The 26,756-nt window shown below is 38.3% G+C and overlaps 1 protein-coding gene across 1 annotated transcript in view; it reads left to right on the top strand.

Moving 5' to 3' along the window:
* Window positions 1-2,394: 2,394 nt before the first annotated feature.
* The window catches only part of C3H4orf17 (chromosome 3 C4orf17 homolog), a 45,285-nt gene continuing 20,923 nt past the window's right edge, over window positions 2,395-26,756 (top strand). The window contains exons 1-3 of the mRNA XM_057729909.1: window positions 2,395-2,521; window positions 9,330-9,539; window positions 13,542-13,606. Coding sequence (XP_057585892.1) covers window positions 2,395-2,521; window positions 9,330-9,539; window positions 13,542-13,606 — 402 coding nt within the window. The remainder of the gene's footprint in view (window positions 2,522-9,329; window positions 9,540-13,541; window positions 13,607-26,756) is intronic.

Genomic DNA, 26,756 nt, shown 5'->3' on the forward strand with positions numbered 1-26,756 from the left:
AAAGAAAATATTGTTCCCAGAAGTACTTACACAATTCCCTGAGTAATGAATGGTAATTTTAATTGGATTTTCCCTCAGAGTTACAGGTTTTTCTTTTGTTCTTCAGGATGAATTCAGTGTTAGTGTCGCAATTAAAATAGAATTGTAGACAGAACTTGGCTACTTTCACTCAACAAATCTTTTGGGTGTATCCTCTAAGTCAGGAGGTCTCAGCCAAGTTTTGCAACAGGCAGTGAGGCAAGACCCAAGGTATTAATAATAGCTAAAATGTTCACATTTGCAAGTTGTTTAGCTTTTAAAAGGAATTAATACAAACAAGGGTAAGTTCTCCAACACTATCGCTGGAATTTAGTTGCAATGCCATGTGCTTACCTGATTGGAAAGACCGGAGTTAGAACCTGTTTGTATAACTGCTGAGCAGCAGTTACTGACATACTAGAATTGGGTGACTGAAACAATTTTTTAGTACTTTGTTTCCCCACAATTTTGAGATGCAGTCTTTAAAATCTGAACGTGTGATGGGAATGTGTCTTCCATGTGAACATCCCTGTCATGTGTATCATTGTGGGGAAAATAGGCTGAGAATTGTTCCTCTCTACTATATAGTGACTATCTATGACACTAAAATACTGGGAAGTGCGCGTATTTTTTGTTTGCCTTGTGCTGTTTTAAAATTTTTTTGGTTTTTAAAATATGCCTACTATTTATCACAGAACTGTATTTTGTCCCTAGTAAACAATCCATGGCAAATTTGTAGATGTAACTATAACTGATTTAGTCTACAGAATCCATCCATCATATATATTTGACTAGTTTTCCATTGATGGATTTCTCTAATACTTGTTTGGGAAAACTTTTAGTCACTTCATTAAAAAAATCAATGAGATTTCTGGTTCTCTAATAGAGGTAATATTTCTTTATCAATAAGCAAGTTATGTACTTCCTGGTCTCTACTTCTATTAATTCCTTATTTTAATAATATGTTCTTCTCATATTTCTGTTGTTTTTCGAGAAAAAAATCCATTCTTTTGCTATTGGATTTTTTTTCTCCTTCAGGTTATACCATTGTCTTAGAAGATGCTGCTTTTCTTTCTTTCTTTTTTTTTTCTCTTTAGATCTTTATTGGAGTATAATTGCTTTACAATGTTGTGCCAGTTTCTGCTGTACAACAAAGTGAATCAGCTGTATTTATACATATATCCCCATACCCCCTCCCTCTTGAGCCTCCCTCCCACCCGCCCTATCCCACCTCTCTAGGTCATCACCAAGCGTTGAGTTGATCTCCCTGTGCTATGCAGCAGCTTCCCACTAGCTATCTATTTTACATTTGGTGGTGTATATTTGTCAATGCTACTCTCTCACTTCATCCCAGCTTTCCCTCCACGCACCGCCCCCCCCCCCCGCCAATATCCTCAAGTCTATTCTCTACATCTGTGTCTTTATTCTTGCCCTGCCACTGGGTTCATCAGTACCATGTTTTTAGATTCCATATATATAGCATACAGTATTTGTTTTTCTCTTTCTGGCTTACTTCACTCTGTATGACAGAGTCTAGGTCCATCTACCTCACTGCAAATAACTCAATTTCATTCCTTTTTATGCCTGAGTAATATTCCATTGTATATATGAGCCACATCTTATTTATCCATTCCTCTATTGATGGACATTTAGGTTGTTTCCATGTCCTGGCTATTGTAAATAGCGCTGCAATGAACATTATGGTACATGTGTCTTTTTGAAATTATGGTTTTCTCAGGGTATATGCCCAGTACTGGGATTGCTGGGTCATATGGTGGTTCTATTTTTGTTTTCTTAAGGAGCCTCCCTACTTTTCCCCATAGTGGCTGTAACATCTTACATTCCACCAACAGTAAGATGCTGATTTTCTTAAGGTATAACATGAAAGGTCTTCATTTACAGTAAATTGAATGTAAAGCACATTTGTGGGTATTGTATTTTAAAGCTATCACTTTAATTTACTATATCAAAATTGTTGAAAGCCATGTTATATATTTGAATGTTAGTAAGCCAACAGTGACATTAATATAATTAAATATAGAATATCTTTTAAGTTTCTCACAAATGTTCTGGTTTTTCTAGGGAAAATTTTTTATCTATTCCACATATGCTTATTTTGATTTCAATGTTTACAAAAAACTTGGTCTTAAAGTAAAATTAACCTCACATTGTTTTGACATGAGAGACAACTCAGTGCAAACAAAGAAGATGGGGAAATGTTTAATGTGTAAGAAAACACCTAGAACCCCTTGTCTGAATGATTGTCGTTCTGTGATTTCAGGGTCTGTCTGAGCACCTCTGGAAGTGAAGTTACGGGGTAGACTCCAAGACCTTTTGTGACAACAGTGGAGAGGAGGCAACCAGCACTCCATGAACATGAGCCTCCAATCCCCGGCGTCTGCTCCTCAGTTTGAGAGCAAAGGCAGCCATATTTCAGCGAGAAATGGAAGCTGTTTTCTAGTCAGGAACACCCCTCATCCCAGAAGGGTCTGCCATATCAAAGGTAAGGGGGTCAGGGTCCTAGAATGTCTCTCTCTTCTCTGTACTTGGACTACTTGATGATTCTGGTGAGTAAACACAGGGGTATTATTCAAAACATTTCACCGGGCATTGACTACTGGGACCAGATGCCAGCACTGGAGCTAGAGCAGAGGCCTGCGGACACCCTCTGTGCAGGCATTAACCCTTGGATTACTTGATTGATAGGAAAAGGGCCTGCAGAGGTGCCAAAGGGGCCACTCAGGAAGCTCAGGGCAGCAACTGACCAAGTGGTATGAAAGTATTTCAATTTTTAACAACCTGTACAGCTGTGCTAGCTGTACAGCTCCATCCTTGCCAGCTCCTGGGCTACTCTATCGTTTCTGCAGTGGAATATGGGGAGACTGTTCTTTGGGTGAACTTGTATCTTCTATGCTATGGAGGACACAGAATGGTGTCTGACTTTCTTAAAAATGAAAGACAAAAGATGACTGAAGCTGCGTGTGTCAGTGGCTTAAAGACTGGTGTTAAGTTGCTTTCCAACAGGAAACTGGACAAGAGGCTTGCTTCCTGTGGGTTAGACTGGGTGCTCAGGAGGAAGCCGACCTAAGATTGTCAAGAGGACTAACTGCTATAACAGGACAACTCCAGCGGATAGAGGCTGTGTGACTTTGCTCTTGGGGTCAATGAGAGGAGGAAGAGATATTAGTAATTATCTGGTAGGTACATTATCCATGACAGTGAACAGTATCAGAAATCTCTTCAGCCAGGAGAATCCAAAGAACCCACAAAAGTACTCATGAGAGGAAGAGCCAGCATTTCCTCTCTGCCTCATAGACACCTCAACACTAAATTAAAACACCATTAAGTGAGTAAACCTTTGCATCCACTTTACCACTCCTCCATCCTCCACCCCAGCCCTGGAGGAGCTAGAAGCAGTGAGTAGGGAAGGAAGACGGAAGAACGAGGTGAAGGAAAAACAGACCACACCCCCTCTCCCCTGCTGGTCTGTAAAAGCTGGATGGGTGTTGGTCTGGGGAGGAGGATATGAAATGGAATACTACTACTTTTATAGCACTAACTATGCTAATATTAAATAGTTGGTATTCTTGATGGAGAGTTTTGTCTATAAAAAAGATTATTTGCAGTTGTTATTTTTAAGTTAAATTTTAAATTAATAATTCTAAACATTTTTGTTTTAACTTTCAAAATTTAACTTATAAATTTTATTATTTTACTTATAAATCTATTTATTTGGCTGCGCTGTGCAGCTTGCGAGATCTTAGTTCTCTGATCAGGGATCAAATCCCGCCTTGCAGTGAAAGTGCCGAATCCTAACTACTGGGTCACCAGGGAATTCCCTAAATCTAGTAAATTTTAACAATCACTTAAAGGGGAACTTTTGATTAATATTTGGTCCCGTTTACAAGTTCAGTTAATAAATACCTTTTTTACAATTTATTTTATTTTTGGCTGCATTGGGTCTTCATTGCTACACACAGGCTTTCTCCAGCTATGGCGAGCAGGGGCTACTCTTCATTGTGATGTGAGGGCTTCTCGTTGAAGTGGCTTCTCTTGTTGTGGAGCACGGGCTCTAGGTGCATGGGCTTCAATAGTTTTGGCTCTTGCGCCCTAGAGCGCAGGCTTATTAGTTGTGGCTTACGGACTTGGTTGTTTGTGGCATGTGGGATCTTCCCAGACCAGGGATAGAACCCATGTCCCCTGCACTGGCAGGTGGATTCTTAACCACTGCGCCACCAGGGAAGTCCCAATAAATAACTTTTAAAAGCTTTAAATGTCAATTACTCATTAAATATATTTGATTTTCTTTTAAATATTTCACATCCTTAGCAAGCAAATTCTCACCAAGCTGTAGATAATTACTGTAAATTAAATACATCAAATTCATAACCATAGAAAATATATTATTTAAAACATTACTTTTTACCAACATAATAATATTAATAATAGAGTTACTTTCTCATCAAACTGAGGTTGCCTATGAATCACAGAATTAGCAGGGATGTGAGATTTTCTTCACCTGGTTCTGTCCCATAAGGTGAGTCCTTTATAATTATTGGAGTAACAGAAACTTGATGCCCTATAGAGGGAACTGGTCTTTCTTGGGCCGAAGACCCTTATCACTTAATTCTCCTGTATATTCAAGGAAGTTAATGGAACTCCCACCAAGATTATTGCTAACTTCCTTCACTGCTGGATTGAATCTCACATTTCCCTGACTAGCTTTAAATAATTTAATATTGTCCCATTTGACTCTGGAATCCATTTGACCCTTCACACATTTTTTTTTCTTTTAAGAACTTTTATTGAGATACAGTTAACAGACAATAAACAGCATATACTTAGAGTGTACAATTTGGTGTCCCAATCTCCCAATTTATTCCCCCCCAACCCACCTCGCTTTCCCCACTTGGTGTCCATGTGTTTGTTCTCTACACCTGTGTCTCTATTTCTGCCTTGCATTTCCTCTTTCATAGTTGTTAGCATTTGCCTTATGTATTGAGATGTTCCTATATTGGGTGCATATATATTTATAATTGTTATCTCCTCTTCTTGGATGGATCCCTTGATCTTTATGTGATGTCCTTTCTTGTCTCTTGTAACATTTTTTATTTTACAGTCTATTTTATCTGATATGAGTATCACTACTCCAGCTTTCTTTTGATTTCCATTTGCATGGAATATCTTTTTCCATCCCCTCACTTTCCATCTGTATGTGTCCCTAGGTCTGAAGTGGGTCTCTTGTAGACAGCATATATATGGGTCTTGTTTTTGTATCCATTCAGCCAGTCTGTGTCTTTTGGTTGATGCATTTAGTCCATTTACATTCAAGGTAATTATCAATATGTATGTTCCTATTACCATTTTCTTAATTGCTTTGTTGTTGTTTCTGTAGGTCCTTTTCTTCTCTTATGTTTCCCGCTTAGAGAAGTTCCTTTAGCATTTGTTGTAGGGCTGGTTTGGTGGTGCTGGATTCTCTTAGCTGTTGCTTGTCTGTGAAACTTTTGATTTCTCTGTCTAATCTGAATGAGATCCTTGCTGGGTAGAGTATTCTTGGTTGTAGGTTCTTCCCTTTCATCACTTGAAATATATCATGCCACTCCCTTCTGGCTTGCAGAGTTTCTGCTGAGAAATCAGCTGTTAACGTTATGGGAGTTCCCTTGTATGTTATTTGTTGTTTTTCCCTTGTTGCTTTTAATAACATTTCTCTGTCTTTAATTTTTGTCAATTTGACTGCTATATGTCTTGACATGTTTCTCCTTGGGTTTATCCTGCCTGGGACTCTCTGCGCTTCCCGGACTTGGCTAGCTATTTCTTTTCCCATGTTAGAGAAGTTTTCAACTATAATCTCTTCCAATATTTTCTTGGGTCCTTTCTCTCTCTCGTCTCCTTTTGGGACCCCTATAATGCGAATATTGGTGTGTTTAACATTGTCCCAGAGGTCTCTTAGGCTGCCTTTGGTTCTTTTCATTCTTTTTTCTTTATTCTTTTCTGCATCAGTGATTATCACCATTCTGTCTTCCAGGTCATTTATTCTCCCCTCTGCCTCAGTTAATCCAGTATTGGTTCCTTCTAGTGTGTTTTTCATTTCAGTTATTGTGTTGCTTATCTCTGTTTGTTTGTTCTTTAATTCTTCTAGGTCTTTGGTAAACTTTTCGATCTTTGCATCCAGTCCTTTTTCAAAGTCCTGGATCATCTTCATTATCATTATTCTGCATTCTTTTTCTGTAAGGGTGCCTATCTCCTCTTCATTTAGTTGTTTTTCTGGGTTTTTATCCTATCCCTTCATCTGGTACAAAGTCCTCTGCTTTTTCATTTTCTCTAACTTTCTGTGGCTGTGATTTTCAGTTCCACAACACAAAATACTGCTGCTACTGCTTGATACTGCTGTCTGCCCTCTTATGGAGGAAGCTATCTAGGAGGCTCGTGCTTGCTTCCTGATGGGAAGGACTGATGGTGGGTAGGGCTGGGTGGGCGGAGCTCAGTAAGACAATCTGATTTGGTGGGCAGAGCTCAGTAAAACTTTAATCTGCTTGTCTGCTAATGGGTGAGGCTGTGTTCGCACCTTGTTGGTTGTTTGGCCTGATGCTACCTAGCGCTGGAGCTTACAGGCTCTTTGGTGGGGCTAATGGTGGACTCTGGAAGGGCTCACACCAATGAGCACTTCCCAGAACCCCTGCTGCCAGTGCCCCTGTCTCCTCGGTGAGCCACAGCCACCCCCCACTTCCAGAGGCAACCCCCCAACACCAGCAGGTAGGTATGGTTCAGTCTCCTATGGGGTCACTGATCCTTCCCCCTGGGTCCTGGTGAGCACATTTTTTTGTGTGCCCTCCAAGAGTGGAGTCTCTGTTTCCCCCAGTCCTGTGGAGGTCCTGCAATCAAATCCCGCTGGCTTTCAGAGTCTGATTCTCTGAGGATTCCTCCTCCCGTTGCTGGACTCCCAGATTAGGAAGCCTGATGTGGGGCTCAGAACCCTCACTTTAGTGGGTGACTTCTGCAGTATAACTGTTCTCCAGTTTGTGAGTCACCCACCCAGCATTTATGGGATTTGATTTTAACGCGATTGTGCCCCTCCTACCGTCTCACTGTGGCTTCTCCTTTGTCTCAGGATGTGGGGTGTCTTTTTTGGTGAGGTCCAGTGTCTTTCTGTTGATGGTTGTTCAGCAGTTAGTTGTAATTCTGGTGCTTTTGCAAGACGGAGTGAGCACCAGAAGGTAAACTTTTATCAAGTGATCCTTCACTCATTTTTATATAGTTCTTCCCTAATTCTTGGATAGATGGAATCTGAATTCTTTCTTATTACTTATGTCCTGTGTGGTATACACATATATTCTATATATATATATATATATATATATATATATGTTTTTAAAATTTTTATTTTATGTTGGATTATAGGTTGATTTACAATGTTATGAACATATTATTCAAAATATTTTTCCATTGCAAAAGAAAGAAAGTGGATGAATGAGAAAAACAAAGCTAAAAGAAATTAGAGATGAAGGGAAAAAAATCTCTCCAACACACACACACACATACACACACACACGCACGTGCACACAACACACATTTTTACTAATTATAGGAGATAGTAGAGACAATCAGGATTTGTCATTGATTTGTCTGTCTTGATATTTTATTTATTTCATTTGGTAGGCAACTTTTCATTATATGCATGGGCCAATCACTAACCCAGGTGTTTAAGATAAAATGATAAGATGTGATGCTGTCTTCAAAATTTTTTTTCCCTGTGTATTTGGTACCAGTTACTATCAGTGAAGTTCTAAGTATTAGACTAAATGAAAGCTTTATATTTGGTTGTGTTATCCATTTAACAGATAATCATAGAGCACTTACTTTGTGCCAGACACTCTTCTAAACACTAGCACTAGAGCAGCAAACAAAACAAACTCTGTGCTTTCATGAAGCTTACATTCTAGTGCAGCTCAGCCCAGTAATGTGCAAACAAATACTATGAGAAGAATAAAAACATAAGGGGACAGAGTGTGATGGGGTACATTTCATGCAGGGTTGTCAGCAAGGACCTTTTTGATGTCATTTAAGCAGATACATAAGAAGGGCGTGAACCAATAGTACAAAAAGGAGATTTGGAAGAATGAGCAAATATGAAAAACACTGTCCTGTGCAACCTCTTGGGAAACAAAGCAGCCATCTATTACTACCTCTCATAATTCACCGATTAACATAGAGCAATGCCCTACACACATCCATTTCCTAAGCGGTCCAATTTGACATGACCCAGTATTGATGCTGAAAAGAAGGCCTGTCTATAATTCAATATTTGAGCCAAAAGCAAATAGCTGTTATAGGAGAATGAATGAGCCCAGAAGGCTCTGACATGAGGAAGGAGGTTCCATTGTACTACGTTTTCCTTCCTTTCTTCTCACACAATTTACATTATCTTGCCTCCTATTCATAGCTCTGAAAGCTTTTTATCTTCTGCCAGTACAAAAGAAAAGCCAGTGTACATCTTTTAGGAGGCCTTGTTACATTGAGACATTCTGGATGCTTTTTTTTCCCCTCAATTTTATTTAATTAATTAATTAATTTATTTATTGGCTGCCTTGGGTCCTCATTGCTGCATGCGGGCTTTCTCTAGTTGTGGTGAGCAGGGGCTACTCTTTGTTGTGGTGCATGGGCTTCTCATTGCGGTGGCTTCTCTTATTGAGGAGCACAGGCTCTAGGTGTGTGGGCTTCAGTAGTTGTGGCACGTGGGCTTAGTAGCTGTAGCTTGAGGTCTCTAGAGTGCAGGCTCAGTAGTTGTGGCACATGGTCTTAGTTGCTCCGCAGCATGTGGGATCCTCCTGGACCAGGGCTCAAACCTCTGTCCCCATCTGGGGCGGGGGAGGGGTGGAACGCAGGCAGATTCTTAACCACTGCACCACCAAGGAAGTCCCGAGACATTCTGGATGCTTTCAAAAATCTAGATCTGATGTTCATGAAAAGGGCTAACATAATTCCTCTTAGTCATTATCAAGACTTGGGAATGAGAGGTCTATCTGGGATAGAAGCAGATCTACTCCACTTGACTGCCAGACCAAGATCAAAGATGTGGGCCTTGGTTCTCAAAGCTAACAAGATGGCAGGACATTTTAAGAAAGTATGTATGGCAAACATAATTTGCTACACTGACTTTCAAGGAATGTCCACCTAGCACTCGTTCATAAAGTTTAAAGTCTGACATCTTAGGTACATTTTATAATATCTGGTTGGGAAATTGCTGATCATTCAAAGCAAACCTGCCAAAAACCTAATCTGGTTTTTTGTCCTTTTCATCTTTATTCACCTAGGTTTGAACAACATTCCAATCTGTAATGTGAATGATGATGGGAACTCATTCAGAACGTTGTCGGGTGCGGGCCAGTCCAACCACCCAGAGAAGGATGAGATGCCATTGGCCAGATGCAGTAACCCACCCAGCACTTCAGCCCCGGAGAGCCCCGTCAGAGTAGTCTCATCAGACCTTAACAGGGTCACAGTGCCCCCACGGCCTCATTCTGGTGAGTCCCTCTCAACTTATGAAATCCTTCCTGCAAACTATCAGGAGGGAAAATATCTACATGATTGCTTATATACCTGCAGTTATTTTTAAACAGTCACGAAATTTTTTCACTTGTGAAATACATTATTCATTATAAGAAATTTTCACTCATCTAATCTCGTTAGTAGTTCAACAGTGTTAAATGTTATTAAAAATTATCATCATTATTAATTGTGCCCAAGACAAATTTGGCTACTCTCTAATCCCTACAAAATTAGCTAAGAGATACCAAAAATGAATGTTAGCCAACATTGATAGAGAAACTACTTCAGACAAAAAGTGAGTAAGGGAAATGCAATAAGGATGGAATGCCATGTTTACATCTTCCTCACTGGATGGTCACCTTCATAAGGTCAGGGCCCAGTGTTACTGCCTTCTGTGTTTTTGCAACTTGGTATCTCCTCAGGTCCCAGAACAGTGCATGGTCTTTAGCAAACAATTCAATTCAATTAATTAATATTTATTAAATTTAATTAAAAAGCGTGAATCAAAAGTATAGCATGATGACCGTAGCTAACAATACTGTATCATATATTTGAAGTTAAGAAAGTAGATTTTAACCATGTTCCTGGATTGGAAGAATCAACATCGTGAAAATGTCTGTACTACCCAAAGCAATTTACAGATTCAATGCAATCCCAATCAAATTACCAATGGCATTTTTCACAGAACTAGAGCAAGAAATCTTACGATTGGTATGGAAACGCAAAAGACCCCGAATAGCCAAAGCAATCTTGAGAAGGAAAAATGGAGTTGGTGGAATCAGGCTTCCTGACTTCAAACTATACTACAAGGCCATAGTGATCAAGACAGTATGGTACTGGCACAAAAATAGAAAGGACGATCAATGCAATAGAATAGAGAACTCAGAAGTAAGCCCAAACACATATGGGCACCTTATCTTTGACAAAGGAGGCACGAGTATACAATGGAAAAAAGACAGCCTCTTCAATAAGTGGTGCTGGGAAAATTGGACAGCTACATGTAAAAGAATGAAATGAGAACACTTCCTAACACCATACACAAAAATAAACTCCAAATGGATTAAAGACCTACATGTAAGGCCAGACACTATAAAACTCCTAGAGGAAAACATAGGCAGAACACTCTATGACATACATCAAAGCAAGATCCTTTTTGACCCACCTCCTAGAATCAGGGAAATCAAATCAAGAATAAATAAATGGGACCTCATGAAACTTAAAAGCTTTTGCACAGCAAAAGAAACCATAAACAAGACTAAAAGGCAACCCTCAGAATGGGAAAAAATAATTGCCTATGAAACAACGGACAAAGGATTAACCTCCAAAATATACAAGCAGCTCATGCAGCTTCATACCAAAAAAGCAAATAATCCAATCCACAAATGGGCAGAAGACCTAAATAGACATTTCTCCAAAGAAGACATACAGATGGCCAACAAACACATGAAAAGATGCTCAACATCACTCATCATCAGAGAAATGCAAGTCAAAGCCACAATGAGGTATCACCTCACACCAGTCAGAATGGCCATCATCACAAAATCTGGAAACCACAAATGTTGGAGAGGGTGTGGAGAAAAGGGAACTCTCCTGCACTGTTGGTGGGACTGTAAGTTGGTACAGCCACTATGGAAAACAATTTGGAGGTTCCTTAAAAAACTACAAATAGAACTACCATATGATCCAGTAATCCCACTCCTGGGCATATACCCAAAGAAAACCATAATCCCAAAAGAAACTTGTACCATAATGTTTATTGCAGCACTCTTTACAATAGCCAGGACATGGAAGCAACCTAAATGCCCATCAACAAATGAATGGATACAGAAGATGTGGCATATATATACAATGGAATATTACTCAGCTATAAAAAGGGATGAGATGGAGCTATATGTCATGAGGTGGATAGAACTACAATCTGTCATACAGAGTGAAGTAAGTCAGAAAGAGAAGGACAAATATTGTATGCTAACTCACATATACGGAATCTAAAAATGGTACTGATGAGCTCAGTGACAAGAACAAGGATGCAGATACAGAGAATGGACTGGAGAACTCGAGGTATGGGAGGGGGCGGGGGTGAAGGGGAAACTGAGATGAAGCGAGAGAGTAGCACAGACATATATATACTACCAACTGTAAAATAGTCCGTGGGAAGTTGTTGTATAACAAAGGGAGTCCAACTCGAAGATGGAAGATGCCTTAGAGGACTGCGGCGGGGAGGGTGGGGGGGACTCGAGGAGGGGGGAGTCAAGGAAGGGAGGGAATACGGGGATATGTGTATAAAAACAGATGATTGAACCTGGTGTACCCCCAAAAATATAATAAAAAAAAAAAGAAAGTAGATTTTAAAATGTCTCATCACAAGAAAAAAATGTGCAACTATGTGTGGTGATGGATGTCATCTAAACTTACTCTGATAACCATTTTGTAATATACATACATCAAATCACTATGTTGTACACCTACAACTAATTTAAAAAAGCACAGTATGGCAAAATCTAAAAGGCAAGGTAAAATAAAAGGAGTTCTGCATGGTAGAAATTATATCTAGTACTCTTTCTCCTGCCCTATACACTTATAAGCTATTACTAAAAGTTTCAGGGCACATGAAAATTATTTTGGTATAATGCTATAAAATATAAAAAGATAAGAGTAAGAGGGATAATTAATAGAGTACTTACTATGTGATTCCATTCTAAACTCTTTACATTAGTTAACTCATTTCATCCTTTCCACTAGCAATGAAGAATTAAAACCCATTTATTCCACCCTCTTTCTGGTGTCCCTTTCTGTACTGTAAAACCTAGAAACTTAAAAATTACATTTGCAAGAGTCCTTGATGAGAATTAGATGTTGCCATCTGGTAAGGTTTATGTTGCAGATGTGGGGCTAAAGTCATCTCTTTAGTTGCTGTCTGCTATCAAGCATGACTGGAGACATGGAGTTTTCCTAACACAACACTGAGTATTCAGATTCTGGATTTATGGGTGTCAAAAGGCAAAATCGGCAGATGTAGTGGCTTTCTGATTGCAACAGTGATCCAATGCCTAAAATTTAGCCTCATGGATTTTGTGACAGCAACTGATGTGGCCATAGCCTCCTGAGTCTGCTTCCTCCTCACTGTGGTAAAGGCTGGACCACCCCCGCCTTGGTGGGCCAGGTGCACAGCTAACTCCCTGCATTATTTACATTTTTGCTTAAAATAGAAAAGAGTGTTTTCTGTTTCCACAAGTGGACACTGAGTAGAATCACTACCATAACTTTCTTCTCACTGCTTGGAGAGTGGTAACTTTATACTTTTTAAAAAAGCTTTCCTCAACTAGAACTAATGAAATCAGTTACTACTGTGTATATGCACAAAATCTTTTTATCTTTTAAAAAATTGTTGTGTTAACTATGGCTTTGGTAAAAAAAAAAAACTGCACCACTTACACAGAATATATCTTTAACGCAAAGGGAAATTAAACAAATATTTAAGTGTAATTAAAGGGTAATTTAGGGGGATTTAATTAGATGACTGTGAAATGGGCAGAGTTGAGAGATGGATGAAATAAAATAAAATAAAATGTATTTATAACTCAGCACACATCTTTTTCTGCCTACAGGGCAAAGAGTACACATGTAATCTCTTAATTATAGAAAGTGACAGTCATATGAACAGAAAACAGAGAAAACATGTCTTATACTGAAAAACATACTCTAAAAAATCAGTTTACCCAGATCAGGGAAGCTCTTGTAGTATTTCTTTATCTCATCTTCCTGGGCATAGAATTTGTTTTATAATATAAATATGCTTTTATCATGTTGTAGTACAATTCTACCTGCAAGTTTTTCTAATATTTATAAACAGATCACAGAGTTGACCTTGATTGAAATTCTTATGTACTCTCACCTATTTAAGCAAGTGATGGATATATCATGTGATAGAAATTATTTTTCAGTTTGTTCTAAACATATTTTTCCTATCATTTCAGAGCCCTGTCGAAAATTCACACAGTGCTTCAAAACTTCCAGTGAGAATCCCTTAGTAATTAAAAAGGTAAAGCAAACTATTTACAGCTACCCATTTGGTTTTGACTTCTATCATTTCCTCTCCTTTTCTTCACATACCTTCCTGGAAAAGCATTTTTCACAATTTTTTTTACAGCTTTATTTAAGTATAATTAACATGATATAAAATGCACATTTTAAAAGTGTACAGTTTGATGAGTTTTAACAAATACATTTATATCCACACACTGAAATCAAGAGAATGAACAAACTCACAAAAGTTTTCTCATGACCCTGGCCCTCCCAGAGGCAAACATTTATCTGCTGTCACTAAAGATTAACAAGCAATTTTTAGGATTTTATATAAATGAAACTTACAGTGAGCACTCTCTCTTTTTTAAAATCTGGTTCCTTTAACTCAGCATAATTGTTTTAAGATTCATCCCTGTGAGATGCATCATTAGTTTATTCCTTTTTTAATTGCTGAGTAGTATTCAATTGTATTGGAATCCCACAATTTGTGTCTGTGTTCATCTGTTGATGGACTTAGATTGTTTCCAACTTTTAACAAAGCTGATACGAACATTGTATACGAGTCTTTGCTTGGGTATATATTTTCTTTTCTCTTAGGTAAATAAGTAGGAGTGGAATGACTGGGTCTTATAGTAGATGTATGTTTAAATTTTTAAGAAACTGCCAAAGTTTCCAAAATGGTTGTAGGATTTTACTTTCTCACCAGCTGTGTATAAGGGTTTCCTTTCCTGCATATCCTGCCAAAACTTAGTGTGGCCAAGATTTTTAATTTTAACCAATCTAGTGTGTATGCTGTGATATCTCATTGTGATTTTAATTTGCCTTTTTCCAATGACCAGTGACATTTTTTCTTGTTCTTACTTGCCATCCATATATCTTTTTATGAAAAGTGTATGTTCAAATATTTTGCCCACTTTTTCAATTGGGGTGTTGGTCTTTTTATCATGAAGTTTTAAAGGTTCTTTATATATTCTAGATATAATTCTTTTGTCACACATAAATTTTGCAAATGTTTTCTTCCAGTTTGAGGCTTACTGTTTTGTTTCGTTTTTTGTAATAGTGTCTTTTGAAGAACCAAAATTTGTAATCTTGATGAGTCCCAAATTAAAAATTTTTCTCTTATAGTTTCAAATTCACATGCCATTTATCTCTTTCTTGTGCCTTACCTCTAGTACAATGTTGAATAAAAGTGATGACAGCAGACATTCTTGTCTTGTGCCTAATCATAGGTGGAAAGCTTTCAGACTTTCACCATTAAGTATGATGTTAGTTTACTTTATTCATAGATGCCCTTTACATGGCTGAGGAAGTTCCTTTCTATTCCTACTGTTTATCAGAAATGGGGGTAGGATTTTGCCAAATGCTTTTTCTGCATTTATTTGAAATGACACGTGATTTTTCTTTTTCAGTCTGTTAATGTGGTGAATTTCATTGGTTAACTTCCAAATGTTAAACTGGACTGCATTGCTGGGAAAAAACTCTACTTGATTATGATGTATTATCCTTTTATATATTTAATTTCATAAAACATTGTTTAGCATTTTTGTGTTTATGTTCATAATGAATATTTGTAGTTTACTGGTAATGTCTTTTGGTATCAGCAAAATACTGGCTTCATAAAATAAGTTGGGAACTCCTTTTTAATATTCAGGGAAATTTTGTGTAGAATTGGTATTATTTCTTATTTAAAAGTTTAGTAAACTTCTTCAGTGAAACCACCTGGAGTTTTCTTTAAATCAAGGTTTTGGTAGCTTATGTTTTTCAAAAAAATTTGTCCATTTCATCTAAGTTGTTGAATTTACTGATATAAAGTAAAATTCATAAAATACCCTTTAAATGATTTTATGACCTGTAGAGATGTTCTCTCATTCCTGATATCAGTAATTTGTGTCTTTTTTTTCCCTGCTGTGTCTAGTTAGAGGTTTATTAGTTTTATTGATTCTTAAAGAATCAGCTTTTGATGATCTATATTGTTTTGATTTTCTGTTTCTATTTCATCGACTTTGGTTCAATTCTTTATATAAGATGAAAACTTAGGTCGTTGACTTGAGACATTTTTCCTTTCTAATATAGGCACGTTATTATAATATAACCACTACTTTGGCTGCATCACCCAAATTTTATTGTACTATGTTGAGTTTTCCTTTTCATTCTGCTCAAAATATATCCTAAGTTCCTTTTAAACTTCTTTAATCCATGGGTTACTTAAAATTATGTTATTTAATTTCCAAATATTTGGGGATTTTAAAGTTAGCTTTATATGATTGATTTCCAGTTTAATTCCATTGTGGTCAGAGAACATCCTTTGTTTACTTTGAAACTTTTTAAATTTATTGAGATGTTATATGGCCCAGAACATGGTCGACCTTGATAAATTTTCAATATGTCCATAAAAAGAATGTTTACTCTGCTGTTCTTGGGAGAATGTAATATAAATATCAATTAGGTCATGTTGGTTAATACTGTCATTCAAGTCTTCTATTGCCTTACTGATATGCTGTCTACTTTTTCTATCAGTTACTGAGAGAGAGGGGTTGAAATCTCTGAGTATAATTGTGGATTTCTATATTTCTCTTTTCATTTTTATGAGTTTTTAATCATATATTTTGATGCTTTCTTGTTAGGAGTATGCCTACTTAGGTTTCTTTTGTCCTTGCTTTGAAATCTATTTTGTTACAAAACTATTCAGACTTTCTATTTCTTCTCTTTTTATTGAAGCATTGTTGATTTACAGTATTATATTAGTTTCAGTGGTATAGCTTAGTGAATCAGTATTTTTATAAATTATACTCCATTTAAAGTTATTACAAAATAATGGCTATAATTCCCTGTGCTGTACAATATATCCTTGTTGCTTGTCTATGTTTTATACATAGCAGTTTGTGTCTCTAAATCCCATACCCCTATCTTGCCACTCCCCTTTCCCTCTCCTCACTGGTATCCACTAATTTGTTTTCTATATCTGTGAGTCTCTTTCTATTTTGCTATATACATTCATCTGTTTTATTTTTTAGATTCCACAGATAAGTGATAAATTACAGTATTTGTCTTTCTCTGACATTTCACTAAGCATAATACTCTCTAGGTCCATCACGTTATTGCAGATGGCAGAATTTCACTCTTTTTTATGGTAGAGGAATATCCCATTGTGTATGTATACATCATCTTTATTCATTATTCTACTGATGGACACTTGGGTTGCTTCCATATCTTGGCTATTGTAAATAGTGCTGCTATGAACATTCGGGTACACGTATCTTTTCAAATTAGTGTTTCCATTTTTTTCTGATATACCCAGGAGTGCAATTTCTGGGTCATGTAGTAGTCCTATTTTCAGTTTTAGGTTTGAGAAACCTCTATACTGTTTTCCACAGTGGCTACACCAATTTATATTCCCACCAACAGTGTACAAATGTTCACTTTTATCCATGCCCTCACCAAATTTTGTTATTTGTAGACTTTTTGATAATAGCTATTCTGACAGGTGTAAGATGATATCTCATTGTGGTTTTGATTTGCATTTCTCTAATAGTGATGTTGAGCATCTTTTCACGTGCCTGTTAGCCATTTGCATGTCTTCTGTGGAAAAATGTCTATTCAGGTCTTCTGCCAATTTTTAATTGGATTGTTTGGTTTTTTGATATTCAGTTTTATGAACTGTTTATATATTTTGGATATTAACCTTTTGTTGATTATATCATTTGTAAATATTTTCTCCCATGCAGTACGTTGTCTTTTCATTTTGTCAATGGTTTCCTTTACTGTGACCTAGTATATGATCTATCCTGGTGAACAATCCATGTGCGCTTGAAAAGAATGTGTTCTCTGCTTTTTTTTTTTTTTTTTTTGGATGTATTGTCCTGTAGATATCAATTAAATCTGACTGATCTATTGTACCATTTAAGACCTCTGTTGCCTTATTGATTTTGTCAGGATAATCTGTCTATTGATGTCAGTGGGGTGTTAAAGTTCCCTACTATTGTATTATTGTCAATTTCTCCTTTTATGCCTGTTAGTATTTGCTTTATATATTTAGGTGCTCTTGTATTGGGTATATATATGTTAATGAGTATAATAGCCTCTTCTTGTATTAATCCCATTATCATTACATAATGCCCTTCTTTGTCTTTTGTTATAGCTTTTGTTTTAAAGTTTATTTTGTCTGTTGTGAGTATTGCTACCCCAGCTTTCTTGTCATTTCCATAAGCATGAAATATTTTTCTATCCCTCTCACTTTCAGTCTGTGTATGTCTTCAGCACTGAAATGAGTCTCTTATAGGCAGCATATTGAAGGGTCTTGTTTTTTATCCAATCAGCCACCCTATATCTTTTTTGGGGGGGGGAGTGGGGGCTGCATTGGGTCTTTGTTGCTGTGTGCAGGCTTTCTCTAGTTGTGGTGAGTGAGGGTTACTCTTCATTGTGGTGCGTGGGCTTCTCATTGTGGTGGCTTCTCTTGTTGTGGATCACGGACTCTAGGCACATGGGTTTCAGTAGTTGCAGCATGTGGGCTCAGTAGTTGTGGCTCAGGGGCTCTAGAATGCAGGCTCATTAATTGTGGTGCACGGGCTTAGTTGCTCTGTGGCATGTGGGATCTTCCTGGACCAGGGATTGAACCCATGTCACCTGCATTGGCAGGCGGATTATTAACCACTGTGCCACCAGGGAAGTCCCATCCTATGTCTTTTGATCAGAGGATTTAGTCCATTGACATCTAAATGAATTCTTGATAGGTATTGACGTTTTATTGTTTTCTAGTTGTTTTTGTGGTTCTTCTCTGTTCTTTTCTTTTTTTTCCTTCTCCCATTGTGGTTTGATGATTTTCTTTTGTAGTATGATTGAGTTCCTTTCTTTTTGATTTTTATGTATCTATTGTAGGTTTTTGATTTGTGGTTACCATGAGGTTCATGTATATATTGACCCATAATTATATCTACTTGCTTTAAACTGATAATTAAGTTCAAACAAATTTAAAAGGTCTACATTTTTTATCCCCCCACCCCCATTTTGTGTTTTTGATGTTATATTTTACATCTTCATGCTTATCCCTTACTATTTATTGTAGTTATAGTTGCTTTTATAATTTTTTTATTTAATCTATGTATTGGCTTATTTGAGCAATCTTCAATCTTTACTACATATTTGCCTTTTCTATTGGGATTTTCCCTTTCCTATAGATTCTTACTTCTTTCCATTTAGAGAAGACCTCTCAATATTTTTTTTTTTCATTTTATTTATTTTTTATTTTTTGGGGGGTACACCAAGTTCAGTCATCTGTTTTTATACACATATCCCCGTATTCCCTCCCTCCCTTGACTCCCCCCCACCATCCCCATCCCAGTCCTCTAAGGCGTCATCCATCCTCAAGTTGAACTCCCTTTGTTATACAGCAACTTCCCACTGGCTATCTATTTACCCTCAATATTTCTTTTAGGGTAGGCTGAGAATTGATGAATTCTTTCAGTTTTATGCTTATCTGAGAAATTCTTTATTTCTTCTATTCTGAATGATAATCTTGCTGGATAGAGTATCCTTGGTTACAGGTTTTTCCTTTCAGCACTTTGAATATATCATGCCACTCCCTTCTAGCCTGCAGAGTTTCTGCAGAGAAATCACCTGATAGCCTTCTGGGAATTCCTGCATACATGACTCTCTTTCTTGCTGCCTTTAGAATTCTCTATCTTTAATTTCTGCCATTTTAATTATGATATGTCTTAGCGTGGGTCTGTTTGGGTTCATCTTGTTTGGGACCCTTTATGCCTCCTGTACCTGGATATCTGTGTCCTTTTTTAGGTTTGGGAAGTTTTCAGCCATAATTTCTTCAAATACATTTTCGGTACCCTTCTCTCTTTCTTTTCCTTCTGGAACCCCTATAATGAGAATGGTGGCGCATTTTAAATTATCTCGTATGTTGTTTTCATTTTGTTTGTTTTTTTTTCATTTGTTTTTCTGTCTGCTCTTCTGATTGGGTGTTTACCATTATTCTATCTTCCAGGTCACTTATGCATTATTCTTGTCATTTAGTCTGCTATTCACTGCTTCTAGTGTGCTGTTTATCTCAGAAATTGGATTCTCTGTTTCTGATTGGGTCTTCTTTATAGTTTCCAGTTCCTTGTTAAAGTCATCTGTGCTTACATCAGTACTCTTTCCTATTCAGTTAGCATTTTTATTATCAACTTTTTGAACTCATTGTCTGGTAGATAACAGTATTTCGTTATTTTTTCAGGGGTTTTCTCTTGCTCTTTCAATTAAGAATAGTTCCTCTGTCTTTTCATTCTACTTAACTTTCTCTGCCTTTGTGAATTTAAGTGGAACAGTTATCTGTCGTGGTCTTGAAGGGGCGTTTTTATGTGGGAGCATCCCTGTGTGTGCCCAGTGTCTTTGGTGTGAGGGTTGGATTTGATGTGGACACAAGCCATGTCTTTCCTCAGGGTGTGCTGGCCATAATCCCCTTGATAGGGGTTGTGGCTGGTGTTGGAGGAGCTAAAGCCTGCACACAGTGTGAGGTGGGACTTCCTCTCTGCTCAGTAGCAGTCACGGTCCTGTCAGGGTTGGGGTCTGCTCCCAAGTTGCTGGAGCAGGAGCCCTGAGGGTTGGGCTCAAGCTGGCTCTGTTCCCCTTTAAATGTGTGTTTTTCCTTTTTTATGCACTGGGGCCTTTGTCCCAAAGGAGGGGATTTCTGAAGTAAGTGGGGCTCATGTGCTTACAGAGGTCTGATGCTCTTGCCTGTGTAGGCATCTGTGGCTCTGCCTAGATTCAGCCAGAGATCGTATCTTTTCCTCTGTTGTGGTCATCCTAGACCTAGTGCAAGGTTGTGGCATTGAGTGGGCGTGGCTGAAGCATTTGCTTGGCTGGACCTGGGGATCGTGGTGTTGTGGATGTAGGAACTAAAGCAGTTATACTGCCATCAGAAGTCTGGGCTGCTTCTGGGGAGTTGTTTGAATAAGCACCAACAGTGGCTGCCACTGCCCCTCCTGGACCACTCCTGCCCTCAGGTCACCTCTGTGTCCGCAGATGGAGTCTTCCCAGGTCCTGGCTGTCGTTGATTCTGTGTGAAGCTGTGGCATAGAGTGAGCAGGGCCAAAGTATTCACTCAGCTCAGATTGGGGAGTGTGGTGCGGCAGCAGCCAACAGGGCAGACTGTTTTCTGTCCCGCTTGGTGGCAAGCCAGCACCCCTCACAAGTGGGGTCTAGGCTTCTCCAGCCTATCTATCCCAGTGTTTCTCCAAGCAGCCAAGGGGGATTGTGTCCTCTGGATAGGACCCCAGGACTGGGACACCCAGTCTGTGGCTTGACCAGATCACTCCCCAGGGTGGGTGTCTGCCTGTGCATTCTCCCTTTTCCTCTTAGTCCCCTTCCATGGGCACAGGTTCTGATTCGATGCTTTTCTTCCTATTCTACTTGACTACATGGGACTCTCTTCTTGCGGCCTTGATTGCTGTATGGGAGTTCTGCCAGTTTCCAGTGAGTTTTCCATGAGAGTTATTCCACATGTAGGTGTATTTTTGATATGTCTGTTTGGGAGGTGAGCTCCACATCCTCTTCTTGGCCATCTCGATCCCTCTTTTTCACTTTTGGTGTGTCTTATATTTCAGTTATTGACTTCTTCATTTATGAATGGGTCTTTTTTATTTTTTTAGAACTTTTATTGAGATACAATTAACATACAATAAACTGCATATATTTAGAGCATACAATTTGGTATCCCAATCTCCCAATTCATTCCCCCCCAACCCTCCCCGCTTTCCCCACTTGGTGTCCATATGTTTGTTCTTTACATCTGTGTCTCTATTTCTGCCTTGCAAACCAGTTGATTTGTACCATTTTTCTATAGTCCGCATATATATGTTAATATACGGTATTTGTTTTTCTCTTTCTGACTCACTTCACTCTGTATGACAGTCTCCAAGTCATCCATGTCTCTAGAAATGTCCCAGTTTCATTGCTTATTACAGCTGAGTAATATTCCATTGTATATATGTACCACATCTTTTTTATCCATTCATCTGTTGATGGGCATTTAGGTTGCTTCCATGTCCTGGCTATTGTAAATAGTGCTGCAATGAACATTGGAGTGCATGTGTCTTTCTGAATTATGGTGTTCTCTGGATATATGCCCAGCAGTGGGATTGCTGGGTCATATGGTAGTTCTGTTTTTAGTTTTGCAAGGACCTCCATACTGTTCTCCATAGTGGCTTTATCAATTTACATTCCCACCAACAGTGCAAGAGGGTTCCCTTTTCTCCACACCCTCTCCAGCATTTACTGTTTGTAGATTTTCTAATGATGCCCATTCTGACCGGTGTGAGGTGATACCTCATTGTCATTTTAATTTGCATTTCTCTAATAATTAGTGATGTTGAGCAGCTTTTCATGTGTCTCTTGCCCATCCGTATGTCTTCTTTGGAGAAATGCCTATTTAGGTCTTCTGCCCATTTTTTGATTGGGTTGCTTGTTTTTTTGATATTGAGCTGGGTGAACTGTTTATATATTTTGGAGATTAGTCCTTTGTCTGTTGATTTGTTTGCAAATATTTTCTCCCATTCTGAGGGTTGTCTTTCCGTCTTGCATATAGTTTCTTTTGCTGTGCAGAAGCTTTGAAGTTTCATTAGGTCCCACTTATTTATTTTTGTTTTTATTTCCATTACTCTAGGGGGTGGATCAAAAAAGATCTTGCTGTTATTTACATCAAAGAGTGTTCTTCCTATGTTTTCCTCTAGGAGTTTTATAGTGTCTGGCCTTACATTTCAGTCTTTAATCCATTTGGAGTTTATTTTTGTGTATGGTGTTAGGGAGTGTTCTAATCTCATTCTTTTACATGTAGCTGTCCAGTTTTCCCAGCACCACTTATTGAAGAGGCTGCCTTTTCTCCATTGTATATCCTTGCCTCCTTTGTCATAGATTAGTTGACCATAGTTTATCTCTGAGCTTTCTATTCTGTTCCATTGATCTATATTTCTGTTTTTGTGCCAGTACCATACTGTCTTGATCACTGTAGCTTTGCAGTATAGCCTGAAGTCAGGAAGCCTGATTCCACCAACTCTGTCTTTCCTTCTCAAGATTGCTTTGGCTATTCCGGGTCTTTTGTGTTTCCATACAAATCGTAAAATTTCTTGTTCTAGTTCTGTGAAAAATGCCATTGGTAATTTGATTGGGATTGCATTGAATCTGTAAATTGCTTTGGGTAGCATAGTCATTTTCACAATGTTGATTCTTCCAATCCAAGAACGTGGTATGTCCCTCCATCTGTTTGTATCATCTTTGATTTCTTTCATTATAGTGTCTTATAGTTTTCTAAGTACAGGTCTTTTACCTCCTTGGTTAGGTTTATTCCTAGGTATTTTATTCTTTTTGTTGCAATGGTGAATGGGAGAGTTTTCTTAACTTCTCTTCCTGATCTTTCATTGTTAGTGTATAGAAATGCAACAGATTTCTGTATGTTAATTTTGTATCCTGCAACTTTACCAAATTCATTGATTAGCTCAACTAGTTTTCTGGTGGCATCTTTAGGATTTTCTATGTGTAATATCATGTCATCTGCAAAGAGTGACAATTTTACTTCTTCTTTTCCAATTTGGATTCCTTTTATTTTTTTTTTTCTTCTCTGATTGCTGTGACAAGGACTTCCAAAACTATGTTAAATAGTAGTGGTGAGGGTGGACATCCTTGTCTTGTTCCTGATCTTAGAGGGAATGCTTTCAGTTTTTCACTATTGAGAATGATGTTTGCTGTGGGTTTGTCATATATGGCCTTTATTATGTTGAGGTAGGTTCCCTCTATGCCACCTTCTGGAGTGTCTTTATCATAAATGGGTGTTGAATTTTGTCAAAAGCTTTTTCTGCATCTATTGAGATGATCATGTGGTTTTTATCCTTCAATTTATTAATATGGTGTATCACATTGATTGATTTGTGTATATTGAACAATCCTTGCATTCCAGGGATAAACCCCACTTGATCATGGTGTATGATCCTTTTAATGTGTTGTTGGATTCTGTTGGCTAGTATTTTGTTGAGGATTTTTGCATCTAAATTCATCAGTGATATTGGTCTGTAGTTTTCTTTTTTTGTAGTATCTTTGTCTGGTTTTGGTATCAGGGTGATGGTGGCTTCATAAAATGAGTTTGGGAGCATTCCTTCCTCTGCAATGTTTTGGAGGAGTTTGAGAAGAATGGGTGTTAGCTCTTCTCTAAATGTTTGATAAAATTCACCTGTGAATCCATCTGGTCCTGGACTTTTGTTTGTTGGGAGATTTTTAAGCACAGTTTCAATTTCATTCCTTGTGATTGGTCTGTTCATATTTTCTATTTCTTCCTGATTCAGTCTTGGAAGGTTATATTTTCTAAGAATCTGTCCATTTCATCCAGGTTGTCCATTTTATTGGCATATAGTTGCTTGTAGTAGTCTCTTATGGTGCTTTTTGATTGGGTCTTTTTTTAAAAAAATATATTTTCTCCTTCCTTGTTAAAATTTCCACTGTGTTCATCTACTCTTTTCCCTTATTCAGTTAGCACTCTCATTACTATTGTTTTGAATTCTTTATGTGGTAAATTGTTTATTTCTGTTTCATTATTTTTTCAGAGGTTTTCTCTTGCTCTTTCAATTGAGACCAGTTCATAAGCCTTTTCATTTTTCTTAACTTTCTCTGTCTCTGTGAATTTAGGTGAAACAATTACCTAATGTTGTCTTGAAGGGGTATTCTTATGTGAGAACATCCCTATACAGACTGCTTGTGCCCAGTGCCTTTGGTTGAAGAGCTAGAGTTGATGTGGACACAAGGCAAGTCTTTCCTCAGGTGGTGCTGGCAGCTATCACCATGGTAGGAGATGAGGCTAGAGATGGAGGGGCTAGGGCTTGAGCTGGGTGTGAGGTGGTGTTTCTTCTCTGCTCAGTGGCCATCACCACCCCATCAGTGGCAGGGTCAGATCCCAAGTTGCTGGAGCAGAAGCTCTGAGGGTTGGGTCTGAGCTAGTTCTATTCTGTTTGAGTATGTGCTTTCCCCTCTCCCAGCACCAGGACCCTTGCCCCAGAGGGGAGCAGTGCTGAAGCAAGAGGGGCCTGTGTAGGCTCTTGGTTCATAACAGGGCATGGGTTGTGGCAGGTTGGCCACAGACAGAGATCCAAGCTGCCTCTGATGTGCCACTTGTGCAGGCAACAGCAATTATTGCTCTCACCCTGTTCATATGCAGCCTAGGGTGTTAGTCCCCTTCATCCATCACAGCTGATCACTTTCCCCAGCCTCCACTGCCCCTACCCTGGGTGGTGCCAAACTGCAGAGCAGGTGGAGCCTGTGTGGGCCCTCAGTGTGTATCGGAGTGAGGGCTATGGTAGACCGGCTACTGTCTGAGTTCCAGATTGCTTCTGATGCGCTGCCTGAGTACATGCCAACAATGGCCAACTCGCCCCATCCAGAAGTCTCCCCTGATCTGAGTTACCTCTGCATCTCACAGCCGAGCTCTCTCCCCAGTAGTGGCAGCTCTTGCTCCAGTGGGGAGCTGCGAGCTAAACAGGGCTGAAATGTTCACTCAGCTCAGGCTGGGGTATGCTGGGGCAGTCGTAGCAAACTGGGCACCCACTAGAAGCAGTCTTTAATCTGCCCTCTCTGCCCTGCCTCTGTGGCAAGTAGGCTTCTCATGATCAGAGTCCAAGGCAGAGTCAAGGTTTCCCTATTAGCCCCAGAGGTCCTCCAACTAGACAAGGTGGCTCATCTTCCCTGTGTATGATGTGAAGGCTGGAGTACTCAGTAAGTGGGTTCAACCGCTCACTCCTCAGAGTGAATCCCCGCCCATGTATTCTCTTTTCTTTTGAGTCCCCTCCCTGGGGCACAGGTCCCGATCTTACGGCTTCTCTTCCTTTCCTACCTTATTCCATGTGGATCTTTCTTAGAGGAGTATTTCTGGCATTTTCCATTTATACTTAGTGAGGATTGTCCCATATGTAGATGTATTTTTTATATGTTTGTAGGGGAGACAAGTTCCACATCCTTCTATTCTGCCATCTTACTTGTTGGGTATCTATTTCTTCTTGAAATGATTTTGGTAATATATTTTGTCTAAATATTCAAACTTATTGATAATGTTATACAAAATATCCTCATATTTTTAAAATATCTGTAGAATCTGTAAGATGTACTCTTTCATGTATCAGTTTTGTTAGTTTGTGTCTTTGTTTTTCTCTATCAGTTTCAACAGAAGTTTACCAGTTTTATAAGTATATCAAATAAATAATTTCTATGGGTTTTTTTGATCCTCTATTGTGTGTTTCTTTTCTATTTTGTTGATTTATGTTACCTTTTTCCTCTTTCCATTCACACACTGTATTTTATTGTTCTTTTTCTAACTTCTTTTATTTTCATATATTATATATATATATATATATATATATATATATATATATATATAATTTCCATCTCTCCATCTGTTGATGGAAATTTAGGTTGTTTCCATGTCTTGGCTATTGTGAACAATGCTGCTGTGAACATAGGGGTGCATGTATCTTTTTGAATTATAGTTTTGTCTGGGTATATGCCCAGGAGTGGAATTGCTGGATCACATGTTAAACTTTATTTCTAGTTTTTTAAGGAACTTCCATACTGTTCTCCATATTGGCTGTACCAATTTACATTCCCACCAATAGTGTAGAAAGGTTCCCACACCCTCTCTAGAATTTATTATTTGTAGACTTTTTGATAATAGCCATTCTGACTGGTGTGATGTGATATCTCATTGTAGTTTTGATTTTCATTTCTCTAATAATTAGTGATGTTGAGCATATTTTCATGTGACTCTTGGTCATTTGTATGTCCTCTTTGGAGAAATGTTTATTTGGGTCTTCTGCCCATTTTTTGACTGGGTTGTTTGTTTGCTTTTTGATATTGAGACACATAAGCAGTTTGTAAATTTTGGAGACTAATCCCTTGTCAGTCTCAATCGTTTGCAAATATTTTCTCCCATTCTGTGGGTTGTCTTTTCATTTTATCCATGGTTCCTTTTGCTGTGCAAAAGCTTTTGTGTTTATTTAGGTCCCATTTGTTTATTTTTGTTTTCATTTTTATTACTCTAGGAGACAGCTCGAAAAAGATATTGTTATGACTTATGCCAAAGAGTGTCCTACCTATGTTTTCTTCTAAGAGTTTTGTAGAAATCGGTCTTACATTTAGGTCTTTAATCC

This window comes from Hippopotamus amphibius, chromosome 3, assembly GCF_030028045.1.
Source record: "Hippopotamus amphibius kiboko isolate mHipAmp2 chromosome 3, mHipAmp2.hap2, whole genome shotgun sequence".
In the NCBI taxonomy this organism is placed as follows: Eukaryota; Metazoa; Chordata; class Mammalia; order Artiodactyla; family Hippopotamidae; genus Hippopotamus; species Hippopotamus amphibius.